This window comes from Mastomys coucha, unplaced genomic scaffold (assembly GCF_008632895.1).
Source record: "Mastomys coucha isolate ucsf_1 unplaced genomic scaffold, UCSF_Mcou_1 pScaffold22, whole genome shotgun sequence".
Taxonomy (NCBI): domain Eukaryota; kingdom Metazoa; phylum Chordata; class Mammalia; order Rodentia; family Muridae; genus Mastomys; species Mastomys coucha.
Window position 1 is genome coordinate 9,530,782 of NW_022196905.1, and position 21,531 is coordinate 9,552,312.

Below are 21,531 nucleotides of genomic sequence, written 5' to 3' on the forward strand. Positions count from 1 at the left end.
TGTCATATAAGAGAGAAAACATGCCATAGTCTATCTTTGCCTACACTGTCCTCTCTCTTCCTTCCTTGATTTCTTTTGACGCCTTCCTTTCCACATGTCTTCCTATTTTTAATTCCTCTTCTATTCTTTGAATATTCACTATTAGATATAGAAAACATATACTATTTGACATTTGACACTTAACTACCATCATGTGTTGAGTAACTTATAATACAGAAATAACTCAATGTTACTCAGCTATTAAAAAAATTGCTAAACCTGATTAGTAAAAATGGCATTTATAGAAAATATTACAAAGTTTCTCAAAAAAAAAAAGAAGAAGCCCATATACTTCTTGTGTTTTAGAGAGACAAACACATAGACAGGCAGATAGACACAGACAGATAGACAGACCGACACACACACACACACACACACACACACACACACTCACACACAGCCTAGGAATTTAACATCTCACTGAGAGAAAGGATATTAGCTTTAATCTCACTTACTCCCAGCTTTAGAGGTGAAAGAGAACTCTCAAAGGTAAAATGCTTCTGATCTGGAGGTTGCACTAAGCAATTATTTCATCTACTAATATGGAGAATATAAGAAGAAAAGTGGGTTTGGTTGAAATGATGGTTGCATGCCTGTACTTTATATGAGGTGGTATTAAGCAAATCAAGGAAATATATAGATGTGGAATAGGGAGCAATCTTGGATAAAGTCAGAGATGGGATAGTGTCTGAGTCCATGTTCTGCTACTATAAATAGGTGAATAGATTATAAATGTGCAAGTTTATTTAGTGTATAAAGTGGCAGAACAAGCAGAGATTGAACATACAGCAAACAACCCTTCCCCAGTAAGTGCATTAATCCATTTATGAGGGTAGAGTCCTTGTGACCCAATTGGCTCTTAAAGACCCTGCCTCTTTACACTGTTACAGTGGCAATTCAACTTCACTGTGGCTTTTGCAGGTAAAATTCAAGCCACAGTGAAAAGCTGAATTACAAAGAAACTTTCAACCTGAATAAAATACAATAAGAATTAAAAGTATACCCCTGAAGAACTCCAATTCATGAGCAGGCAGAAGACAAGTGTTAAAAAGCTGTGTTCAGAGAGAGAAAAGTAAAGTTCTTTGATCACGGAGGAAGTCAGCTAACATCAAATACTGGAAAACCCTCAAGGATCAAAGGTTATCACATAGGAAATCACCAGAGACCTTTCCGTGAGTAGTTCCAAAATGTGCTGCAGACACCAACCACAGTTATGGTACTGCTGAAGCGACGAGAAGCAAAGCCAGAAACCCAGTGTGCCCTGCCACATCAGCGATTTTGAGGATGGAAGAAAGTCCATCAGAAGCAAAAGGAAAAGACTGCCAAGGAAGATAGATTTGTTTCTTGTGAGGTAGCCTGGGCCTGTTTATCCACTGTTTACCAAGATTCCTGGTAGGTGGGAAGGACAAGGTAATGGTACCATCACAATAGCAGTGACAAGACAAGAAGATAGGTATCCAGCCCTGCATGGTAAGGAGCACAGGTAAGAAGTGGCAGGGAGGAGGGGTAACAGGTCAATTCAATGCAGTGTGAATAAAGTACTAGGTCAGATCCTGGGTTAAGAGAAGAGCTGATGGTGTTAGATTAAAGAATTAAAAAGCAAAGAGGGCTGGAAATGGCTGTGGTTAGACTGGATGAGCTTTACAATCTCAGTATAATAACCAAGGTGTCTCTCAAAATTAACCTCGGTATGTTTGGGATGAGCATAGCATAGGCATTCTAAATAGCATACGTATTCTTTATAGAATGCACTACTTACCTGTAGTGAGACGAATAGTAAAGCCTTTGTGCCTGGCTTTGAGTGAAATGTTTCAGCAACATACTTGCCATGTTTGGGTCAATCAGGAGAGGCTGAGAAATTATTCTGAGACTTTAAACCTTGAAGAAATGTTGTCTCCCTGCAAAGTCTGCAGGTGGTGCTACATTGAGAACTTGCAGCTGCGCCAACCTTGGTCCTAAGACACTCCTCATAAACCTGGAACTCTTACTTTTGATTATGGCTACCTATGGTCAGAAGGGACTGAGATTTGTGTGGGCTGTCTGCTCTCACGGGCAGCAAGGGCAAGATAACTTTGGTAGCTGGAACCTTTCCCAGCCCCAATTAACCTTGTATAATGTTTGAATAAAGTAACTGGAGTGAGCTAGCTGGGTGTCAGTCTTCTCCAAGAAGGCTGAACCCCTCTGCTCCTTCAGGAAATGAAGGCTTAGCATCTTGGTGAGCTTCTCTTTCTACTTCGGCACCTATGACCAACATCGATCAATACTTACTGGAACTCTCATTAGGAGCATGGCATTTCTAGTTGCTCCCCAAGGAAAGCATGCATCTAGAAGTCTTCTTGTGACAGAGAAGATGTTTCATACCCACAGTGCTGTGTGACCATTGATAAAGACTAAGATGGAACACCTAACCTTAAGAATTTCCCACAGCATTATGCTAACTAACCTGGCATCTGTCACTGCCATGTTTACATTGACAGCATCCTATTTTAGACTATGATCTATGATTTGTCTCTACAATTTTAAATTGTAAGCTACACCTTTCATGTCAAATTTTCCAAAGGCTTGCATAACATGCATCTGAAAAAAAAAAAGAGCCTCATAAAGCTCTCTCTTGGGAGAGCTGCACATGCAACTACCTGTTTACATATGCAGTCACTTGAATTATACATGAAAATGCCACATGGATGCCCAGAATCAGCTCTGTGTTAATTCAAGAAGTATATTAATTTTTGGATGTATTTAGTAGCAGATCATAAGAAAAATCTGTTCTTTAAAACTAGGTTTTCTGGTTTGTTTTTTTTTTTAATTGCTGGTTGGAATCTACTATTTCAAGTAATCTACTACTCCCAGGAAAGAAAATTTTATATAAATATTAATTTCATAATACATTAAAAATGGGACACAAAGCTTTTTTAAAAATCCTTTGATATTCTACATTTAGCTCTTCCAAAGAGCTAAATTGGAAGATTGCAGTTTCCCTGTCCTGTAAACTTAAATGAAAATAAAATTTAAATGATAAATGTCAGTTGCAGAAGTTATCACCTTTCTATCTGAGTGCTTGACTTCTATTGGATAATTTTATTCCAAGAGACCTTCTTGGGAAAAAGAGGTGACAGCCAACTCATTGCCTAATTGATTTAGGAACAGTGCCCAGGGAAACAGTCCAATTAAGTTTACAAGCTGGCAATTAGCAGGAAGCCCTCTAAATCCCTACACTGAGAGCCTGTTTACTTTAGTAAGAAGGCAAATGTGCTAGAGATAGGAAGACAAAACTGTGCTTTTTGCAAAGCTGTTGTGAGGAGGCGGACAAGGGAGGGTGGAAGGGATGCTGGGTATGCATGGACAGATAGCATTCTGCTTGACAGGTAACTGAGTCATTTAAATGGGTTGGGGGAAAAGAAGAAAAAGAAAAGGTAGAGGAGAGACAGAGAGATGAGAGAGAGAGAGAGAGAGAGAGAGAGAGAAAGAAAGAGAAAGAGAGAGAGAGGGAGAGATTGTGTATGTTTTAACAGACATGGAGAATATCAAACATCCACTTTAATTAGTGTTGTGTATGGAGACATACAGCTGTTAAAATGTAGCTGGGTAAAGCTAACTGGATTATCTCATAATAACAGAGATTCCAAACATTTTTGAACAATTTTAAGGTTATGAGTAGAGTCAGCAGCATTTCTCCTATGGCAAGGAACATATCTGTCTTTATATGCGCTCTGTCCCTCAGAGCAGCCAGGTCACTTCCACTAGACTTACTTTTTCCATTCAATTTGGGGGCAAGTAGACCAGTGTGAAAACAGAGAAGTGATTGTTGCTTGACAAACACCTCAATGTCTTTAAAATCTAACTCTGCACCCATAGCAAATCCTGCAAGGTTTTCAAATGTATTTATCTTTTCAGGTACATAATGTGTTTTAATTAAAAAAATGTTTTTGTCAACCTAAGTCCCTCAAAGAATGTTAAAGTATACAAAACTACCTAGTAGTTCTTGTTCTTTTAGTACGAACCTGGCAATCCAGAGCTACAAAAGGCTAGTGATCATCAGAATATTTTACTTTAAGGATCCCTACTGGAAATGAGCTTTATTACTTTATAATTTATAAACATTAAGAAAGCTCTTTAAGCCGGGCGGTGGTGGCACATGCCTTTAATCCCAGCACTTGGGAGGCAGAGGCAGGTGGACTTCTGAGTTCAAGGCCAGCCTGGTCTACAGAGTGAGTTCCAGGACAGCCAGGGCTACACAGAGAAACCCTGTCTCAAAACAAACAAACAAACAAACAAAACAAAACCAAAAAACAACAACAAAAAAGAAAGCTCTTTAGATGCTTCTATCTAAAAGGAAAACAAACAAACAAAAAACAGGACCAAAAAGTTACACGAAGGTAAAGTTTAAGTAATATCTGACTTACTCCTTTTTAAACATTTGCTCTACCCAATTCTACCCTGCACAGTAACAGACATGGATAATCTAAAATAATTTTATAGAAAAGTGTTATATTCTATAACACAGGCTTTCATGATAAAAACAGAAGTCAATTTTAAAATTCTGATCTACCTCCTTCTTACGAAATATTTCAGACTATTTATTTCAGAAAACATTAGAAGTAAGCATTCAGGTTTTAAAAACTACTGTGTTTGTCTACATGAGTTTATACACCACTGTGTCATTGCTTAGAGAATGCAGAAGAGGGTATCAGATCCCCTGAAACTGGAATTACAGGTAGTTGTGACGCACCATGTTGGTGTTGGAACTGAACCCAGGTCCTCTAAAAGAACAATAAACATTCTCAACCCTTGAGCCATTGCTCTAAAAGCTCATACTTTTTAATCATCATTATGGACAATTAGCACAATTTCAAAAGTCTTCAATATTTAATTCTTTGCTAGCTAGAAACAGTTCCCAAGTGCTTTCAAGGAACCTATAGGAAATCATTGAAAAGCAGACATTCTTATGGAATTACAAGCAAAAAAACCTACATTTGAAGAATAGTTTGACACTTTGGTTATGTCACAATATAAGCAAGGTACCTAGAGGCTACTTGACTTACCAAGTTTAAACAACAGCACACCCAAAGGTCCTCTGTTGAACCTAAGGAAGAGGAGATCACAGATCTCTCCTCTTTTAGGCCTCTGGGAAACAACGGGAGGAGCTATCCACTGCATTTGAACAAGACTGCTTGAAACATCAAAGAATTGATTGAACTGCAGAGTCTCCTTTGGTATGCGATCTTCTGCCAAGAGCTGGATGTTGATAGGGGACAGAGCAATGTCAAGAATTTGTAGCTCTCCTTGGTTGCTGCCAACCAGCAGAATGGCATCACTTGGGTGGCAGCTTATCAATGAAGGCCTAAGTTCAGCCTGGGCCAGCAGAGTCACACCACGGTGAGCTTCATAGAGAATTACCGAGGAGTCTTCACAGCCCACGATCAGTTTGTCTTCTGTAGAGTTCTTGCAGCAGCTGATGGCCTTCGACCTTAGTGGTATTCTGGTAACTGACACGCAATGGAGTTTGTTCCGGACAGACTCATAAATACAGCTGTCAGCCATGGGTTCCTTGTCTACACTGACGGAGCACTCCACTGTGAACACCTGATAAGGTTGTTTGGTGCCAAAGTGAACATCCAGAGGACTCCATTCTGTGCGAACAGAACTCAGAACCTGTAAGAATTGTGCCAAGTATATTAAGACAGACCTTGGTTTTGCTTCAGCTGTCAAACACAGGACAGGTTTTTAATTCAGAATCTACTTAAGACCTGAAACTGCACCTTAGATACCAGCAACAGCTGGAAACAACAGTATACAGAGCACATATAGATTTCAGCACAGCTGCAGGAATTGAACTATATTATTTTAAATTTAACATTTAGTTTTAAATAAGTCTGAAAATCACTTAAAGTTATATATGTCTAATGATATATAAAAGCTAGTAAAGTGAAATTTTATTAAAATAATAAGACTAGCAGAATATGTTTAGAAGTTAGAAAAACCTTAAAGGATTAAGTAATAATCTCTTTCCTACCCCTACCCTTACCAATTTTGAAATTATTAATATAAATTATTGCCTAGGTAGACAAAGGTAAAAAGCATTATCACTCTATTTAGTCTTACAAAATTATTTTGCTATCATAAAAACAAAGTATGACAGATTGCTGTATAAACAAACTGTCAATAGAAATAATGTAATATGTTAGCTTTAAAATGAGATAAGAAACTAAAAATTAATAAATGATATATTTTAAAGCTTGTGAAAATCAATTTAAAAGCATCATTAGTGTAGAAAAGAAAAAATTTTGTTTTATTTGCACACAGAAACACCAATGCAGGAGACAAAAGAAAACAGGCTACTCGCTTATTCATATGTAAATGGTGTGTAGTCAGGAGTGGCATTAAATACTTTGTTCAAAAAGTAAACCATGAAATGATGGAGAAACATTGAGCAACATTTTTGATAAAAATGTGAGTTCACAAAGAAGTAGGCTTAGGATGTGGGGTTTGTACACTTGTCCCTTGTCTGGTAAAGGCCACTCGCTTTACTTGAGAACCGCGGGAAGGTGAGCCTCTGTTGTTCAAGGTCTCACAGGCCTGCAGTAGGATGGAGGAGCTCCACCACATCCGGTTCAGCCTGGGAACAAAGCTCAGTATTGTCCTATGGGTATTCTGAGCACTACTGATTTGATGACTCTACTCTCACTTGCTCTTGCTATTTATTCATTTACTCTAGCTGGGCATACACTTAGTGAATTAACTCATTCAAAACTAAACCTATTGTCACCACATATCAGTTTCCAGACCACACTATCAGAGAGAGAAAGAGAGAGAGAGAGAGAGAGAGAGAGAGAGAGAGAGAGAGGAGAGAGAGAGAGAGAGGAGAGAGAGAGAGAGAGAGAGAGAGAGAGAAAGAGAGAGAGAGAGAAAGAGAGAGAGAATGAGAAAGAGAGACAGAGAGTGACAGAGACAGAGACAGATAGAGAGAGAAGAAAAGGGGAAAAAAAGGACATGCAGCCATGCAAAAGCTGATTCTGTTTGACTGAGATCTGTCTCTGGGTTGGTAATACAACACTACTGAAGTAATTTTCCTATATGTGAAACTGTACTAAAGTTATTTACGTATTCATAGTCTTCTTTCATACATTACATCCCCATTGCAGTTTTCTATCCTTCCATTCCTCCCAGTCCCTGGCCTACCTCCTTCTCTCCCAATCCCCTTCAGTCCCAATGCCTCCTCCATTTCCCTTCAGAAAAGAGCAGGCCTCCCAGGGATAGTCACCGAATATGGCATAACAAGATACAACAAGACTAGGCACATACTCTCATATCAAGGCTGAATGAGGCAACCAGTAGGAGGAATAAGGTCCCAAGAGCAGACAAAACAGTCAGAGACACCCCACTGCCACTGTTGGGAGTCTCATAAGAGCATCAAGCTACACAAGCTATGATGCATATGCAGAGCACCTAGTGCAGACCCATGCAGGCTCCATGATTGTCACTTCAGTCTCTGTGAGCCCCTATGAGCCCTGGTTAGTTGATTCTGTGAGCTATATTCTCCTGGTGACCTCAACACCTCTGGCTTCAACAAACTTCCTCTCCCTCTTCCTTAGGGTTCCCCTAGCTCTGCCTCGACTCACAGTTCCTTGTGAGTCAAACTATTTCTGAGTGCCACATGTGGCAATGTTATGCTGAGCAGGGACAGGAGTAAGCATTGACCTGTTTGTGAATCTGTCGCACACACACAAAACCCTGTGGTAGATACTGGGTATCCTCCTCAGTCATTCTCTGATTTGGTTTTGAAAACAGTGTTTCTGAACCTGGAACTCTCCAAATTCACCTAGAGTAGCCAGCCAGAAAACCCAGGAATTCTCCTTTCTCTGCTTCTCTAGTACTGGGATTACAAGTGCAAGCTTTAACGTGGGTGTTAGAGATCTGATCTTAGGCCTCCATACCTAGGTGCCAGGCACTTCCCAACTGAGCTCTACCCCAGGTCTTGGTGTTTTAAGAATTAACCTAACACATCAGTACTAATTCAGACTTTACTTTATTTTATTCTATTTCGTGTGTATGGGTTTTTCCCTGCGTGTACAGATGTGTCTACCACAAGCATGCCTGGTGCCATGGGTCCCCTGGAACTGGAGTTACAAACAGCTGTGAGCTGCCTCCTGTGTGCTGGGAAGCGAACCCAGGTCCCCTGCAAGAACAGCCAGTGCTCTCATTCACTGAGCCATTTCTCCAGTCCCCTAACTCAATTTTTAAACTGCATGGTTTTGCTTTCACTTTCCTGTTCAAATATTTTAATGGCAACAAACTGACTAATGATTTATATTTTATCTCATGCTTAGAACACAAAATACCATACTAGGTCACACCAAAATCCTTCCTTCCCTAGTACCCTTCCTCCTTCCACTTTCTCTTTGTTTAGTAAATATTTTAGTATAAGCTATGTACTAGGCACAGGTCCTAGAAATACAACATTAAAAAAAAAAAACCTCCTCTACCAGAGGCTCATGATTTCCTTGTGGAGTAGATACTTTATGGGGTTCGGCCTATGTAGCAGAAATAAGTGACTAGGGGTAGGTCTTTGAAGATTCTGCCTGGCTTTTTCTATTTCCTGCCTGCCATATGGTGGACAGCTGCCTAACACTACTGGCCCCATAGTCAGGCTGCCTAACTACCATGCCATGCCCTCTAGAGTAGGCTAAATTCTCTAAAATGATGTTCTGTTCAGTATTCTGTCACAGCAATAAGAAGGGATATTGATAACCTACAGTCTCAGCAGGACACCCTGTGATCAGAGGAAGAGAATGAGATTCATAGCATCAATAACCTTACATTTGGGGGAGGAGTCCCCAGAAAGAGAAGAAGAGGTGAAGAGGGGTGCATGTGCTGAGTTGTCTGCCAGCCCAGCATTCTAAGGGCCACTGTGCAGAGTATAACTACAGAAATTTGGTAGAATTCCTGGTAGACGACTGTCCTTAAGGATGCTTCATTCTTAGGTCAGTTAAATTGTTCTGAAAATAGTGTACTCTTAGAATGTGAATGGTAAATTATCTTAAAAAAAAAACAAATAAAATTGCCCCCTCAAAACAAAAATTACACAAATAAAACTAATACTGCCCATCTACCACTATTCCCTACTATAGTACTTTGGACTCTTTTGACAGAATTATGTAGAGAACAGATGGAGCTGTGTTTATAACTCTCCGAATGATCTGTTAAAATGAATAGCCAAAATACATGTATGTTTAAAGTATTTTATCTACTTGGCTATATCATTTGATCCTAATTGAACCCAACCATCCCTCCATGGTCAATGCCACGGAGGAGAAGCAGCACATGGGCCCCAGCTCAAGCCCCAAGGTCCTGGGTAAACTCACCTCCTACATCTCTAGCTTTCTTTCTGAAAAGGTTGTATTCACATGCATTGTAGGACTGCTGCAGAATTAAAAATAACAAGTAATATGCAAGGGACAGAATAGGCACGTTTACTGTTGGTCCTCAACAGCAAGCCTGGCTCCTTCAGCGAGGTCTGCAGACAACACAAAGATAACTGAATAAGATCTGTATTTCTTACTTAGGACTTATAGTTGATGCTTATGTATACATGGAAGAACATTTACATACAGAGAAGACATGGATTGGAAGCTGATATTCAGCACATTTGGTATATTTATCAGACTTAACACTGTACTTGGTATATGACAATGGATCCGTAAGTTACTGAATACATAAAATTACTGAGAGATAAAAAAGAAAAGACTGAAAATTTGATAAATCAGTCTGAAAATCCAAGGCAATATTCTCTGCATTCACATGAAGATAAAAACTCAACAAGGAAGGAACATGTAGAAAGCAGAAGAAAAAAATCTGTAATTTTTCTTTTGAGAGTGCAGTTTTATTTGGTTTATTTTAAATGGTCAATGCCAATGAGGGGTATCTGATATCAGAGGTAGCCAAGTAGGGAAGATTTTCATTTCAAAAGGGGGGTGATTGTAGCCCAGTATTTATATGCATGTTTGTACATGTGTGTACATTAAAACTGTATAGTAGAAAATGTTAAAATGTAAAACTTCAGGCTAAGAAATAGCAGAAGAAATAATCAGATGATTTTCTAAAATTTCCTAAAGAAAATGGTTTTAGCCAAGTTTAAGTCAGTCTGCTTTCAGTGAAACCAGCTGAAGGTTCATTGAAGTGAACCTTTGTTTTCTTTTCTCTTTTTTTAATTTATTTTTTATTAGATATTTTCTTTATTTACATTTCAAATGATATCCCCTTTCCCAGCTTTTCCTCCAAAAAAAAAAAAAAAAAAAAAAAAAAACCCTGTTCCCTCCTCCCTCCTCCTCCTCAGCAACCCACCCTCTCCCAAATCCTGGCCCTGGCATTCCCCTACACTGGGGCATAGAGCCTTCACAGGACCAAGAACCTCTCCTCCCATTGATAACCAACTAGGCCATCCTCTGTTCTACATATGCAACTGGAGCCATTAGTCCCACCATGGGTACTCTTTGGTTGGTGGTTTAGTCCCTGGGAGCTCTGAGGGTACTAGTTAGTTCATATTGTTGTTCCTCCTAAGGGGCTGCAAACCCTTCAGCTCCTTGGGTCCTTTCTCTAGCTCTTTCATTGGGGACCCTGTACTCAGTCCAATGGATGTTGTGGGCCTCTACTTCTGTATTAGTCAGGCACTGTCAGAGCCTCTCAGGAGACAGCTATATCAGGCTCCTGTCAGTCCAGCACTTGCTGGCATCCACAATAGTGTCTGGGTTTAATGATTGAATGTGGGAAGGATTCCTAGGTGGGGCAGTCTCTGGATTGTCCTTCCTTCAGTCTCTGCTCCATACTTTGTCTCTGCAACTCCTTCCATGGGTCTTTTTCTTTAAAGAAAGCTAACTTTGTTAGGGAATGGTGGCATATATATATATAATTCCAGATTTTGTAGGGAGAAGCAGCAAGGTCAGGTGTTGAAGGTCATTCCTCAGCTACAAAGCAAATTCCTAGGGAATTTTGAAGGCAACACACACACACACACACAATCTGAAAATAATTATATTAAAAATTACCCAGCTACAGTACAGGAAAAGAAAGCCGTATCAGTCAGTATGACTGATGACCATTCAAAAAAGATAGCTTCAAACTCAGAAAGAACAAAAAGCAGAAAAGAAATCATTGTGAATTAGAGGCTGGCTCAAATCTTTAAGTTTTATGTTCAGCTAGAGAGGGTATCTCTCATGAATCTTTTAAAAGTCACCCAATATGCAAATCAGGAAATTATTTAAAGAAAGGCCTCTTCTGGCACTGAAGCCCTCACCAGTAGGTAAACAGGTTACTTAAAAGATTATGCAGCAGCCAGAAGTTCTTAGCTTATCACTAGGATTTATTCCGAAATCTACATTCTCTCCATCACTTTGCAGAATTTTTAGGAACAGAAGATAAAAAGTACATTTTATTTTTACTTCTTTTTATGAAACATTCAACACACACATAAAAGTGGAGAGAAAAATATGTGAAAAACAGCTTTAGGAAATACTATCTTTTTGCCTCAATTTTAAAAATAAAATATCACATATAAGTTGAAGCCTGCCAGGCCCCATTTCCTCCTATCCCACCCCGAGGCAACATTGTTATGAATTTGGTATTTATCCTTATGTATATTATTATTCATCAGTCTAGAATAGCCATATAGAACATTGAATCATTCTGTTTTATAGGTTTGCGTGAATGTTATTAAACTATGTCATACTATAATTTCATTTTGCTCAATTTATCCTTCTCAAATTTAAGAAAGTCACACAAATATAGTTTAGTGTTCTATATAGCATTCCACCCTAAAATATGTTTTTATTTGCCTGATTTAAGCTGATATGAGTGTGTGTGTTTGTGTGTGTGTGTGTGTGTGTGTGTGTGTGTGTGTGTGTTATCAAGGAAAGAACACAGGGTATTCCATTTGTTTAGCAAGCGCTCTACCACTGAGTTGTGTTTACAGCCTGTTATTTACATTTTTACCTAGGGTCTCATTCAGTTGTTCAGTTGTTGTGGTGATAAATACCATGACCAAAAGCATCTTGGGGAGGAAATGGTTTATTTCATCTAAAAGCTTATGAGGCAGGACAGAAAACCAAGGCAGATACCTGACGTCAGACACTCATGCAGGGGCTATGAAGGAGTGTTGCTTACTGGCTTGCTCAGCCTGCTTCCTCATATACCGTACCAGGTCCATATTACCCACAACTAGCTCGACCTTCCCATATCAGGCACTAACTAAGAAAATGCCCTACAGACTTGCTTGCAGGTTAATCTTATGAAAGCATTTTTCTCAGATAAGATTCTTTCTTCCAAGATATGTCTAGGTTACGTCAAATTGACAAAACCCAGCACACAGGCTTAGGGAGAAACTTGTCTCTTTTTCATATTAGCTACTGGCTATAATATTGAGGTACATGATGAGACACTTTGAACATGATGAAAAACATCTACTTGTTTCAACATTTATTTCATCAACTATATATTAAAACAAATATAGTATTTGCTTTCATATATAGTGTTTTCAGTGTATGTTGAATTCTATTACTATTTCTCCTGTGTTTCCTTATTGCTAATCTTGGAAGAACAACAGATACTTAACTTGTTTCTAGCTCTTTCTTACTACTGAAAATGATGCTTTTATACATACTAATTATCTGTGTGTGGTTCCATATACACTTGGACTGGTTTTCCATGTGTAAAGGATTCACCTCTAATTGTTTGAGTTATTGTCATGTTGTTCTGTATCACAGTCTACTAACTTCTACAAGAAGTAGCAAGTGAAAGTTCCCTAGTGTTCCACATATCCAGTCAAATATAGCCATCTTTTAAAAAGTAAGATCTGGGTCAGCAACACCGCTCAGTGGTTCAAGGCGCTTTCCACAAGCCTGATGACCTAAATGTGATCTTCTGAAGCCACATGGTGAAAGGAAGAACTGAGACCCACAAGTTTTCCTCTGACCTCCACATGCGTACTCTGGCATATACACACAAGCGCACACGGACACACACAGGCACACATACCATACATTAAAAAAAAAAAGCAAAAAAAATCTCTTGAAAGAAATAGTAGTATTTGGTTTTAAGTAGATGTATTCTCTATTGTTAACATTTTCTAATTCTGACATTTGTACATAGATGAATGTATAAATGCTAATAGCATTAAAAAGGCTTAGACAGATAAAACATGTCTACTAGGAAGCATGAACACTCCTGCATCCATACTTCTTGGTATAGGTAAACTATAACCTTACATGTTTGTATTAATATAGTCTTCCAATCTATAAAACTTCTTTTTATAGTAGTCAATATAATATATCAAAAATACTTCATCAAAAATAGGCAAATACTTAATGGAACAGAATAGAAACCCAATGATTTTCAACAAAGAGCAAAGGCAAGTCAATGAAGAAAGCAGTCTTTTCAACAAACGGTTCCCAACAGCTATCCATACAAATAAAAACGCATGGATCCAAACACGAAGTTAAAACAGAGCTCAGGTTCTAATCAAAGGTTTTATCATATATCCCTAATTTTGTAAGTAGTAGCAGTGGTGCCTTAATTTTTTTTAATCTCTTTAAATCTCCACATACTACAGACAGTTCTTTTAGATAGCAAAGCAAAATATCCATGAACAGTAGATTAGGATTTAAAAAAATTATTATATGCAATAAATATATCATAATAATGTAGGCCATTTAAAATGAGAGAAATGAACAAAATACCCCTAACTATTAAAATCCTACTATTGACATTAGCATGATTATCCTGACAAGGTGTGTGTGAGATAGAATATAGAAAATAAGAAATTATGTGATCTAACTCATTCCTGAAAACTGTGAGTTTTAGTATAAAATAGGAAGTATAGTAGTAATATAGAAAAATGAAACTTAAGAATTCTGTAGTACTGAGTATCAATATGGACATATTATGACTATGTATACAAATGCTGCTACTGACAGTGACCAACCCAGAAACAACAAGTCTATGTCCCTCATATCATGAATTAGACTCAAAAATGCCATTTCACTTTAAAAAGGTAGTATCTTGGAGAAATGGCTGATTCCAGTCCAGGACAGGCAACGCACAAGATGCGTGTGACCCACCCACACACCCAACAGGGAATCCACCAAGATTGCTGAGATCATACCAAGAGAGAGCAATTTGAAGATGCTTTTGATAGGGAAAAAGTGGGGTAACCTAATCTTCTAAAAGATACAGTTATAATTTATGAACATAAAATAGAATGTTTGAATCTATGAGTTAATAATGATATTCTAAAAATTAAAATCAAATACCTTCATTATAGATCAACTTATTATCTCAACAAATGGTAAGAAAATAGACATTGATTCAGGTTATTATATATGGCTGATAGAGGTGTTATTTTATAAAAATGTCCAAATAATAAATGAAAATGAAATTATCTAATTATAAAATTACCATTTTGTAAATGAATCCATGAACCTTGGAACTGAACATCAATAACTAACATCAAAAAACAGAAACAGCTAAGAAAGCAAATGAACCTGAAATGACATGCATGATGCTAAGAGAACAACCACTCTAGAGATTCCCATCAAAGCGATAAACTTGGAGAACTGTGTGAGGACAGAGTAATGTGTTAAAGAGTGCCATGCATATACAAGTAAGACCCAGTCCACGGACACGAGAATTGCAGCAGGAACCTTTCAGGGAAAGAAACAGAGTAGTGGAAACTTGTAGACTAAGATACACCCTGGGATGCTCTAAGTGGATATAATGCTTTGTCTTCTGGGAATGTACACACAGGTGGTAAAGAACTTATAAGTAAATAAGAAAGTGGCTGAAGCTGATGGCAACCGTTACCTTGGAGAACAGAGTTGCAAGTTAAGATTGATAGAGCACAGGGAGGTGCTTCACAGGGCTGCTGATTCCAAGGGTGTTTTGTGTGTAATAGCTCACTAAGCTATTCATTAACTTTGTGCTTTGCTTTATATGCATTATATTTTGTAATAAATATATATTAAGCCAGTATTTAAAAAAACACACACACACAAAGCTTACATTCTGTAAAACAGAATATACTTAGCTAAAAGCTAACATAAGTGCATCCTGTTGTCCATGATGTTCATAAATATTCTGGCTTTTCCATTGAAAATACCTGTAATATTTTCTGGATTCCTTGCCTAACTGTACTGTACTAATAGCTGGACACATAAATCCTTTCCCATCAGTTACTGCTCTTTAAAAAAGAGCCTAAAACAATGTTTCATTCAAACGAGACAGTGGATATGGCAGTGCTGCCTGAATCCTAGCACAGTGAAGGCAGAGGCGAGACAACAGGGAGCTCAGAGATAGCCTGGACTACATGAGTAGTTTCAACCAAACAAATACACAAACCACAAAACATCTTATAAGAAGAAAATGTTTGTGAGGTTTTATAAATCTAGATCTAACAGGAATGAGCTGTCATGATGTTCTTGTCAAAGTAAATGGCAAGAAAACAATAAAAACTTCTCAAAACAAAGGAAAAGGAGAAAAAGAAATGTAAATGAAGATGTTCCCATAAAACACCTGATAAACCACACATAAACTGCTAAACATGCTTATATCCATGTGTGTACAGACTCATGGATGTGTGCAGGTGTGGACATGTGGGTGTGCCTGGGGAGGTGTTAGATTTGCTGGGTGTTACCCCTCAGGACATCCACCTTGCTTTTTTGGGACAGGCTGTCTAATGAGGACCTGGTGTTTGACAGCTTAGGTTAGGCTGGCTGCTGTCAGAGCCTTGGGGACCCCGTGCCTCCAGCTCCCCAGTGTGAGGATCATACCTGGCTTTTTACTTGGCCTTGCAAATCAAACTGAGGTCCTTGGGCTGAACTGCAACTGAACCCTCTCCAAGCCCGGAAAATGGGCTCTTCATGAATTTGCTGATAAAAATTCCCTTTCCTACATTACTTATCATATTTTTTCAAAAGAATCATTTTCTAAGATTACATAATTCCCCTTGCTCGTGCTTCTAATTAAGATGAACAATATTTGTTTAGAATTTTGTGGTGTGAAATTGGACCAGGCATTTTCTAATATCCATAAAATAAATTTTAAAATGTTTTCCCTTAGAAGATAGATAATTTGGTCACAGGGAGTTGATTTCTGCTTCCTTTGTTTTCTTATTTTTCAGCAGCTTGGTAAGCCAATTTTCTACTTAGACTCCCTGTTACAACTCTCATTGGCTGCAGTATGTGGGCTTTATCCTTTCCATGGTCTGTTATGCAAAAAGATGGCTTCCGCTTTCATTTTTTTAAGTTTGCTGTAAAGCAGTGGGTCTCAACTTGGATGCGTGTGAGATCACCTAGGGAACCCGAAACAGATTACTGATGCCCCCTCCTGACCAGAGTCTGATGGAAGTCTTCTGGTGGCCCAGTCTCAAAGGCTCTGCAGGCGACTGCAATGTATTACCAGGATATGAACTGCTGTTCTAGGATTCTGCAACTGTCAAAATAAAAGCTTATTATCTTTTCTGATGAAGCCTATGTGGAAAATACATTTTAAAAAATTCCATAGTTTAAAAGATTAAAAGAATTATTTAATTTATTCTCTATAAAGATTCTTTTCTCTTTTGGGTTATAACTTTAGGGCTTAAAAGCATATTGTCTTATTCTTCTGGTTAGAGTCTGTTGCTGACAGTGGAAGGACACTGAAGGACCAGTCCTGACTACTAAGACTTTAGCCACTGGTGGCTTTAGTTCACGACATGCTAAAACTGTTCTAGTTAAAGATTATGTCTTCATATGAAGGAAGAACAATTATTTTCCTCTAAAAAATATTTAGCTTATGCATAGTGAAATTTATAAGAGTTTCTGGAAAAAAATTGAAAAAAATTTTTTGAACAGATGAATTTTGATAGACAATTTAAAGTACCAAATCCTAAAACAAAAGCCCTTGCCAGGAAAATAAATTGCATATAATGAAATATTGGAAGTGAAAGACAGTATATTAATCAAAAAGTGGTTCAAAATCATGTGTAGGCTTAGGACATGGCTCAGTGGTAGAATGTGCTCACCCACCATGGAAGAGGCTCTAGACTAGATGATTCCCAGTGGTACCAAAAGTGATATTCACAAATCATATGCAAATTTATAAAAACCAATACAGATAACTTTTATATTAATCTTACTATCTGTAAGTAGAATCAATCACTCCCTATGGCTCCTACTACAGCTTACACACATTCTACCTATATAGCAAACTGACACTCTCCTGTACTTACTTTTATATCTGTCTCCTCTTGGTAAAAACCTAAGGTCCTTGCATGCAAGACAGTTTCTTATTCCTATCATCTGGGATGAAACATGGTGTTTCTGCAAGATCATGCTTAAAGCTGCTGGCTACTTCAGGCAGAAACACCACAGTCATTGAAAATGGGAAAACTGAGTCAGTGAGTAAATCCATTTGACCAGAGCATAAATTTATAAAAGAAAGCAATACTGGAAAGACTGGTCAAGACCAGTTTGGCTCAAGCTGAGTTTGAGTTCAACATATACTAAAGAACTGAGTAAAAATGGCCAAAACAAATCTGCATTTTAGTACCTATACCTGTGCACATTAGAGCCACCAGCAGCCTGGTGTGAATTTATCTGGTTCAAATTTACTATCTTAAAAATAAGAAAACTAAAGCCAGTTAAACTAGGTTACCTATCCAAAGCCAGAACGTAGAACTGGGAAAGCTTACTGCAGAAGAATTGGGAGAGTCTAGTTCTTAAAGAAGACATACATACGTATCAGATATGTACTAGGACCCTTCAATATTAAAAGGCAGCCTAAGTTGGATATGGTAACATATGCCTTCAAACTCAACACTCAAGAAGCTGAGGCAGGAGGATCAGGAGCTTGCTGCTATCTTCTTACTCTCTGTGGGCTACATTTAAAAACCAACCAAACAAACAAACAAAACAACCTGTCCCCAAAATAAATGAAACTCAAAGACTAAAAGTTTATGTGAGTGGAAACAAGAGAAAGCACAGACCTACTCATTTTATCCTAGAACACTGATTTTGAGAAATACTTCTTAAAGTCTGAAAGGTTTAGAGGAAAATATTGGAATAGAATTGTTTCACCCAGCTAAAACTAAATTTTTAAAGGGAGGGAACTCTTTTTAATAATAAAAAAAACAGAAGTTTGTGTCTATATGGGTACAAAATGAAAACATTCACAGGTTCATTCATCTATGTGATATTCAAAAGACCACAGCACTGTGAGGGACAGACAGAGTGAGAACACTGACATGGCCTCGGACACAGTCCTTCCAGGGCTCCCATGGGAGGTAAGACCCTAGATGAGAGGCTGTTCTGCAGCCAGCCTTTCTTGCAGCCTCTTGCCTCCTGACAGTATGGCTTCACAGGGGCATTCACACAATAGGCCTCTGACTCACAGTTGTTAAGGGTGAATGCTAGCAGAGTTTTTCCAGGCATGAAATCTTTGACAGTGCCAGTCGAAGTCTGTTGTCTGTACGTGTTGCTATAATGCATAGACATTTTTCCATCAACTTAACTCTACTTTACAAATAAACTATAACTTGAGTAAGTTAGTAACTCATTCAAATAGAGCAAGGCAGTGGCAGAGCTTAAACCTACAAGTCTATGCCTTCAATCACTGCATTACTTCAGCTGTAGGGTTGTCTGTTATGCTTGAGTTATGATACATTTAGGATCTCATTTTATATTCAATTTCCTTTTTGAATATTTGAAAATATAAAACATAGGTTTAAAGTGAATTCACATATATTTCAGAATAGAAAAACCAGTAATACTATTTGATTTTCCCTTCATTAAAATATATACATTTGGCCGGGTGGTGGTGGCACACGCCTTTAATCCCAGCACTTGGGAGGCAGAGACATGCAGATTTCTGAGTTCGGGGCCAGCCTGGTCTACAGAGTGAGTTTCAGAACAGCCAGGGATACACAGAAAAACCCTGTCTCAAAAAACAAAAACAAAACAAATATATATATATATACATATATATATATATGTATATGTATATATCTACATATATACATATATATACACATCTGTTTTAGATTTACCTCCAGTCCTCCTTGAGTAAAACCCAGCAGCAGCATATTGGCTCTGTCCTTCTCAGAAGAAACTGGAGTCCAAGGCCAAACATCATCACTGACCAGTGGCCACCAGCAAACAACTAGATCCTGAGTGGAGTTGACAGCTAAGTGACGATCTAGTCTCCTGTTGGCTGGGCCAGGTATATCATAATAGGACATCTAATGGTTAAAGACAAACAAAACATATGAAAATGTTTCTTTTAAAGGATGCAAAATCATTTATTTCAAAAGAAAATCAAAGCACCTGTAAATGTAATACTCAAGTAAAAACACATCTTCAACATGTGCTCTCGAGGGTGTCAGAATTTACCAAATTCTTTTGACACATATATAAAAAAGACATATGTTCAAATTCTCCCATTTTTTAGCAGAGGAAAGGAAAGAGAGAAATGTGAGTTAGGGTGGAACTAGATGTAGCAATTCCAATCAATACTGAAATGTACAGTCATGGCTGCTTGACAGCAGCATCCACCTACACACAGGGTTTAGGATCAGCTGTATTAAATGACACGTTCAGTACTGCTGACCAAGACTGTCTGACTACTATTTAAGACATAAGATGTTAACAATGACTGACAACAATAAAAGGAAAAGCAACTCGAGGCAAATATCTCTTAAGAGAATATGAGACGTATACACACATATTCTGCATAAAGGGATAAGCCATGGCGTTGTGCATGAAAGTTTATGCAGCTTCTGAGAATTACACTTCTCTTTCTTAGGAAGGATTTGTCGAATTTATTATTCAAACTATGTTATTTTGGAACATGGTTATTTGAAAACATAAGCACGGCACCATCTGGGTGACACATGCCAAGGAAATATAGATTGCACCGTATTTCTGCTTAAGGAATTAATGGAAGGTTGATAGCTTGGAAGGAAAAAAAAACTATCTTGCCATTGCTGGTCAGCAATAATCGAACCACTTTCTGGGGATTAAGCGCATGGCTAAGCCTACTGGACCAGACACTAGCAAAGGGCAGGGGGTCTTCTTATCAGAGAAATGCTTCTGGAGCCAGTCTCACTACATGACAGATTGCTTTCATATTCCTGTCTGCAAGGCAACAAAGGATGGCAGTAATGCGATAATGCCAGAGTGCAATGGGTGTTAAGAACCCGTTGCATTTATGTATTGTATTTAGTAAATAATCAGGCTCATCCAAATTGTGATCTCACCACTCAACCAAGGCCATTAAAATCAAGGTTAATGCTTTAATAATCCTCCGCTATTTTTTTTCCAACATGGTCAAAAGAAACTCTTTTCTATTTGCATGGCCATAATATTATTGACCTCTTCATCCTCTGAATACACATCAAAAAGAACTAAAATCAAAGTAATTACCAGTGTTGTTCTCTCATGGCAAACATTTAACTCTTTGCACTGTCCCTCATCTGTTAAACTGAATTAGATTTTTAAAATGTAGACAGAAAAGCTTGCTTGTTAAAGGTCAACACTTTCAGGATATTTATCCTGAGATTCTTCTTGTCAAAATTATTTCAATGTGAAATAATTAAATTATAGTATAACTGGAAAGAAAAATCAGAATTGTAAATACTCAATACATGTCCTTGCTTTAAAATCCAAATGGGCAATGATAAAACACAGCTACACTGTATGTTTTTAAGTTTAAATACTTATAGTTAGGTTTTCAATGTGACTATCTTAATTTTCTTCTTTTTTGGGAAAAAAACTATAATTGTTAATTAAATACTTAAAGATAAATGCACATTATATTTGGTATCCATCTTGCCATTCAGGCATGTTGCAAATTTCTAGATGATAAAGTCAAGTTAAAAAACAGGTGATTGGCATATTTAGTTTTTGTACAATACAGATCAGTTGTGATTTGGTGTTCACTAATTATATGTTTAAAACACTGAAGCAAGAAATGAAATTCATGGTGTTCCCTCAAGAAAACATGGTCGTACTCTGCTGTGTAGTAATGATGCACAGTGCCAATAATGTCTCAAGTCCAAAGGCAGAAGTAATGTATTAATTCCCCTATTCAAGCAACAGAGGCCCAGAGACTAGCCTGCTCTTTATATATAGTTTTAAGGCAAGCTGATGCCCTTGCAGTTTTCCTTGGCTCACATTACTACTACCCTAAGACCCCACCCGCTACTCACCACACCTCTAAAAAAGGAACTGTCCTATGGAAATTTAAATAAAAAGGCAAATAACACTTTAAATTGCTTCACTTAATGAATAGTGATACATTTTAAGGATTAATATTAAGGAAAAAAAACCAACATTTTAAAATTACCCTAAGTTAACTATTTGGGAAAAACAGTGCTATAAGAATGTTAAAGGGAATCTTTAATTTCTTTGACTAAATATACACATGAATATCAATGAATATCATAAATTGCCAGCTAGAGAAATTTTTTTT

General features: G+C 37.8%; 1 protein-coding gene across 8 annotated transcripts in view; it reads right to left on the reverse strand.

The window, feature by feature from the left end:
* Positions 1-21,531, reverse strand: part of Wdpcp (WD repeat containing planar cell polarity effector) — a 314,567-nt gene that overhangs the window by 168,144 nt on the left and 124,892 nt on the right. For all 8 annotated transcript variants that reach the window (XM_031342541.1, XM_031342542.1, XM_031342540.1 and 5 more), the window contains 2 exons: positions 19,109-19,300; positions 5,082-5,691 (listed from right to left, as the gene is read on the reverse strand). In XM_031342541.1, coding sequence (XP_031198401.1) covers positions 5,082-5,691; positions 19,109-19,300 — 802 coding nt within the window. The remainder of the gene's footprint in view (positions 1-5,081; positions 5,692-19,108; positions 19,301-21,531) is intronic.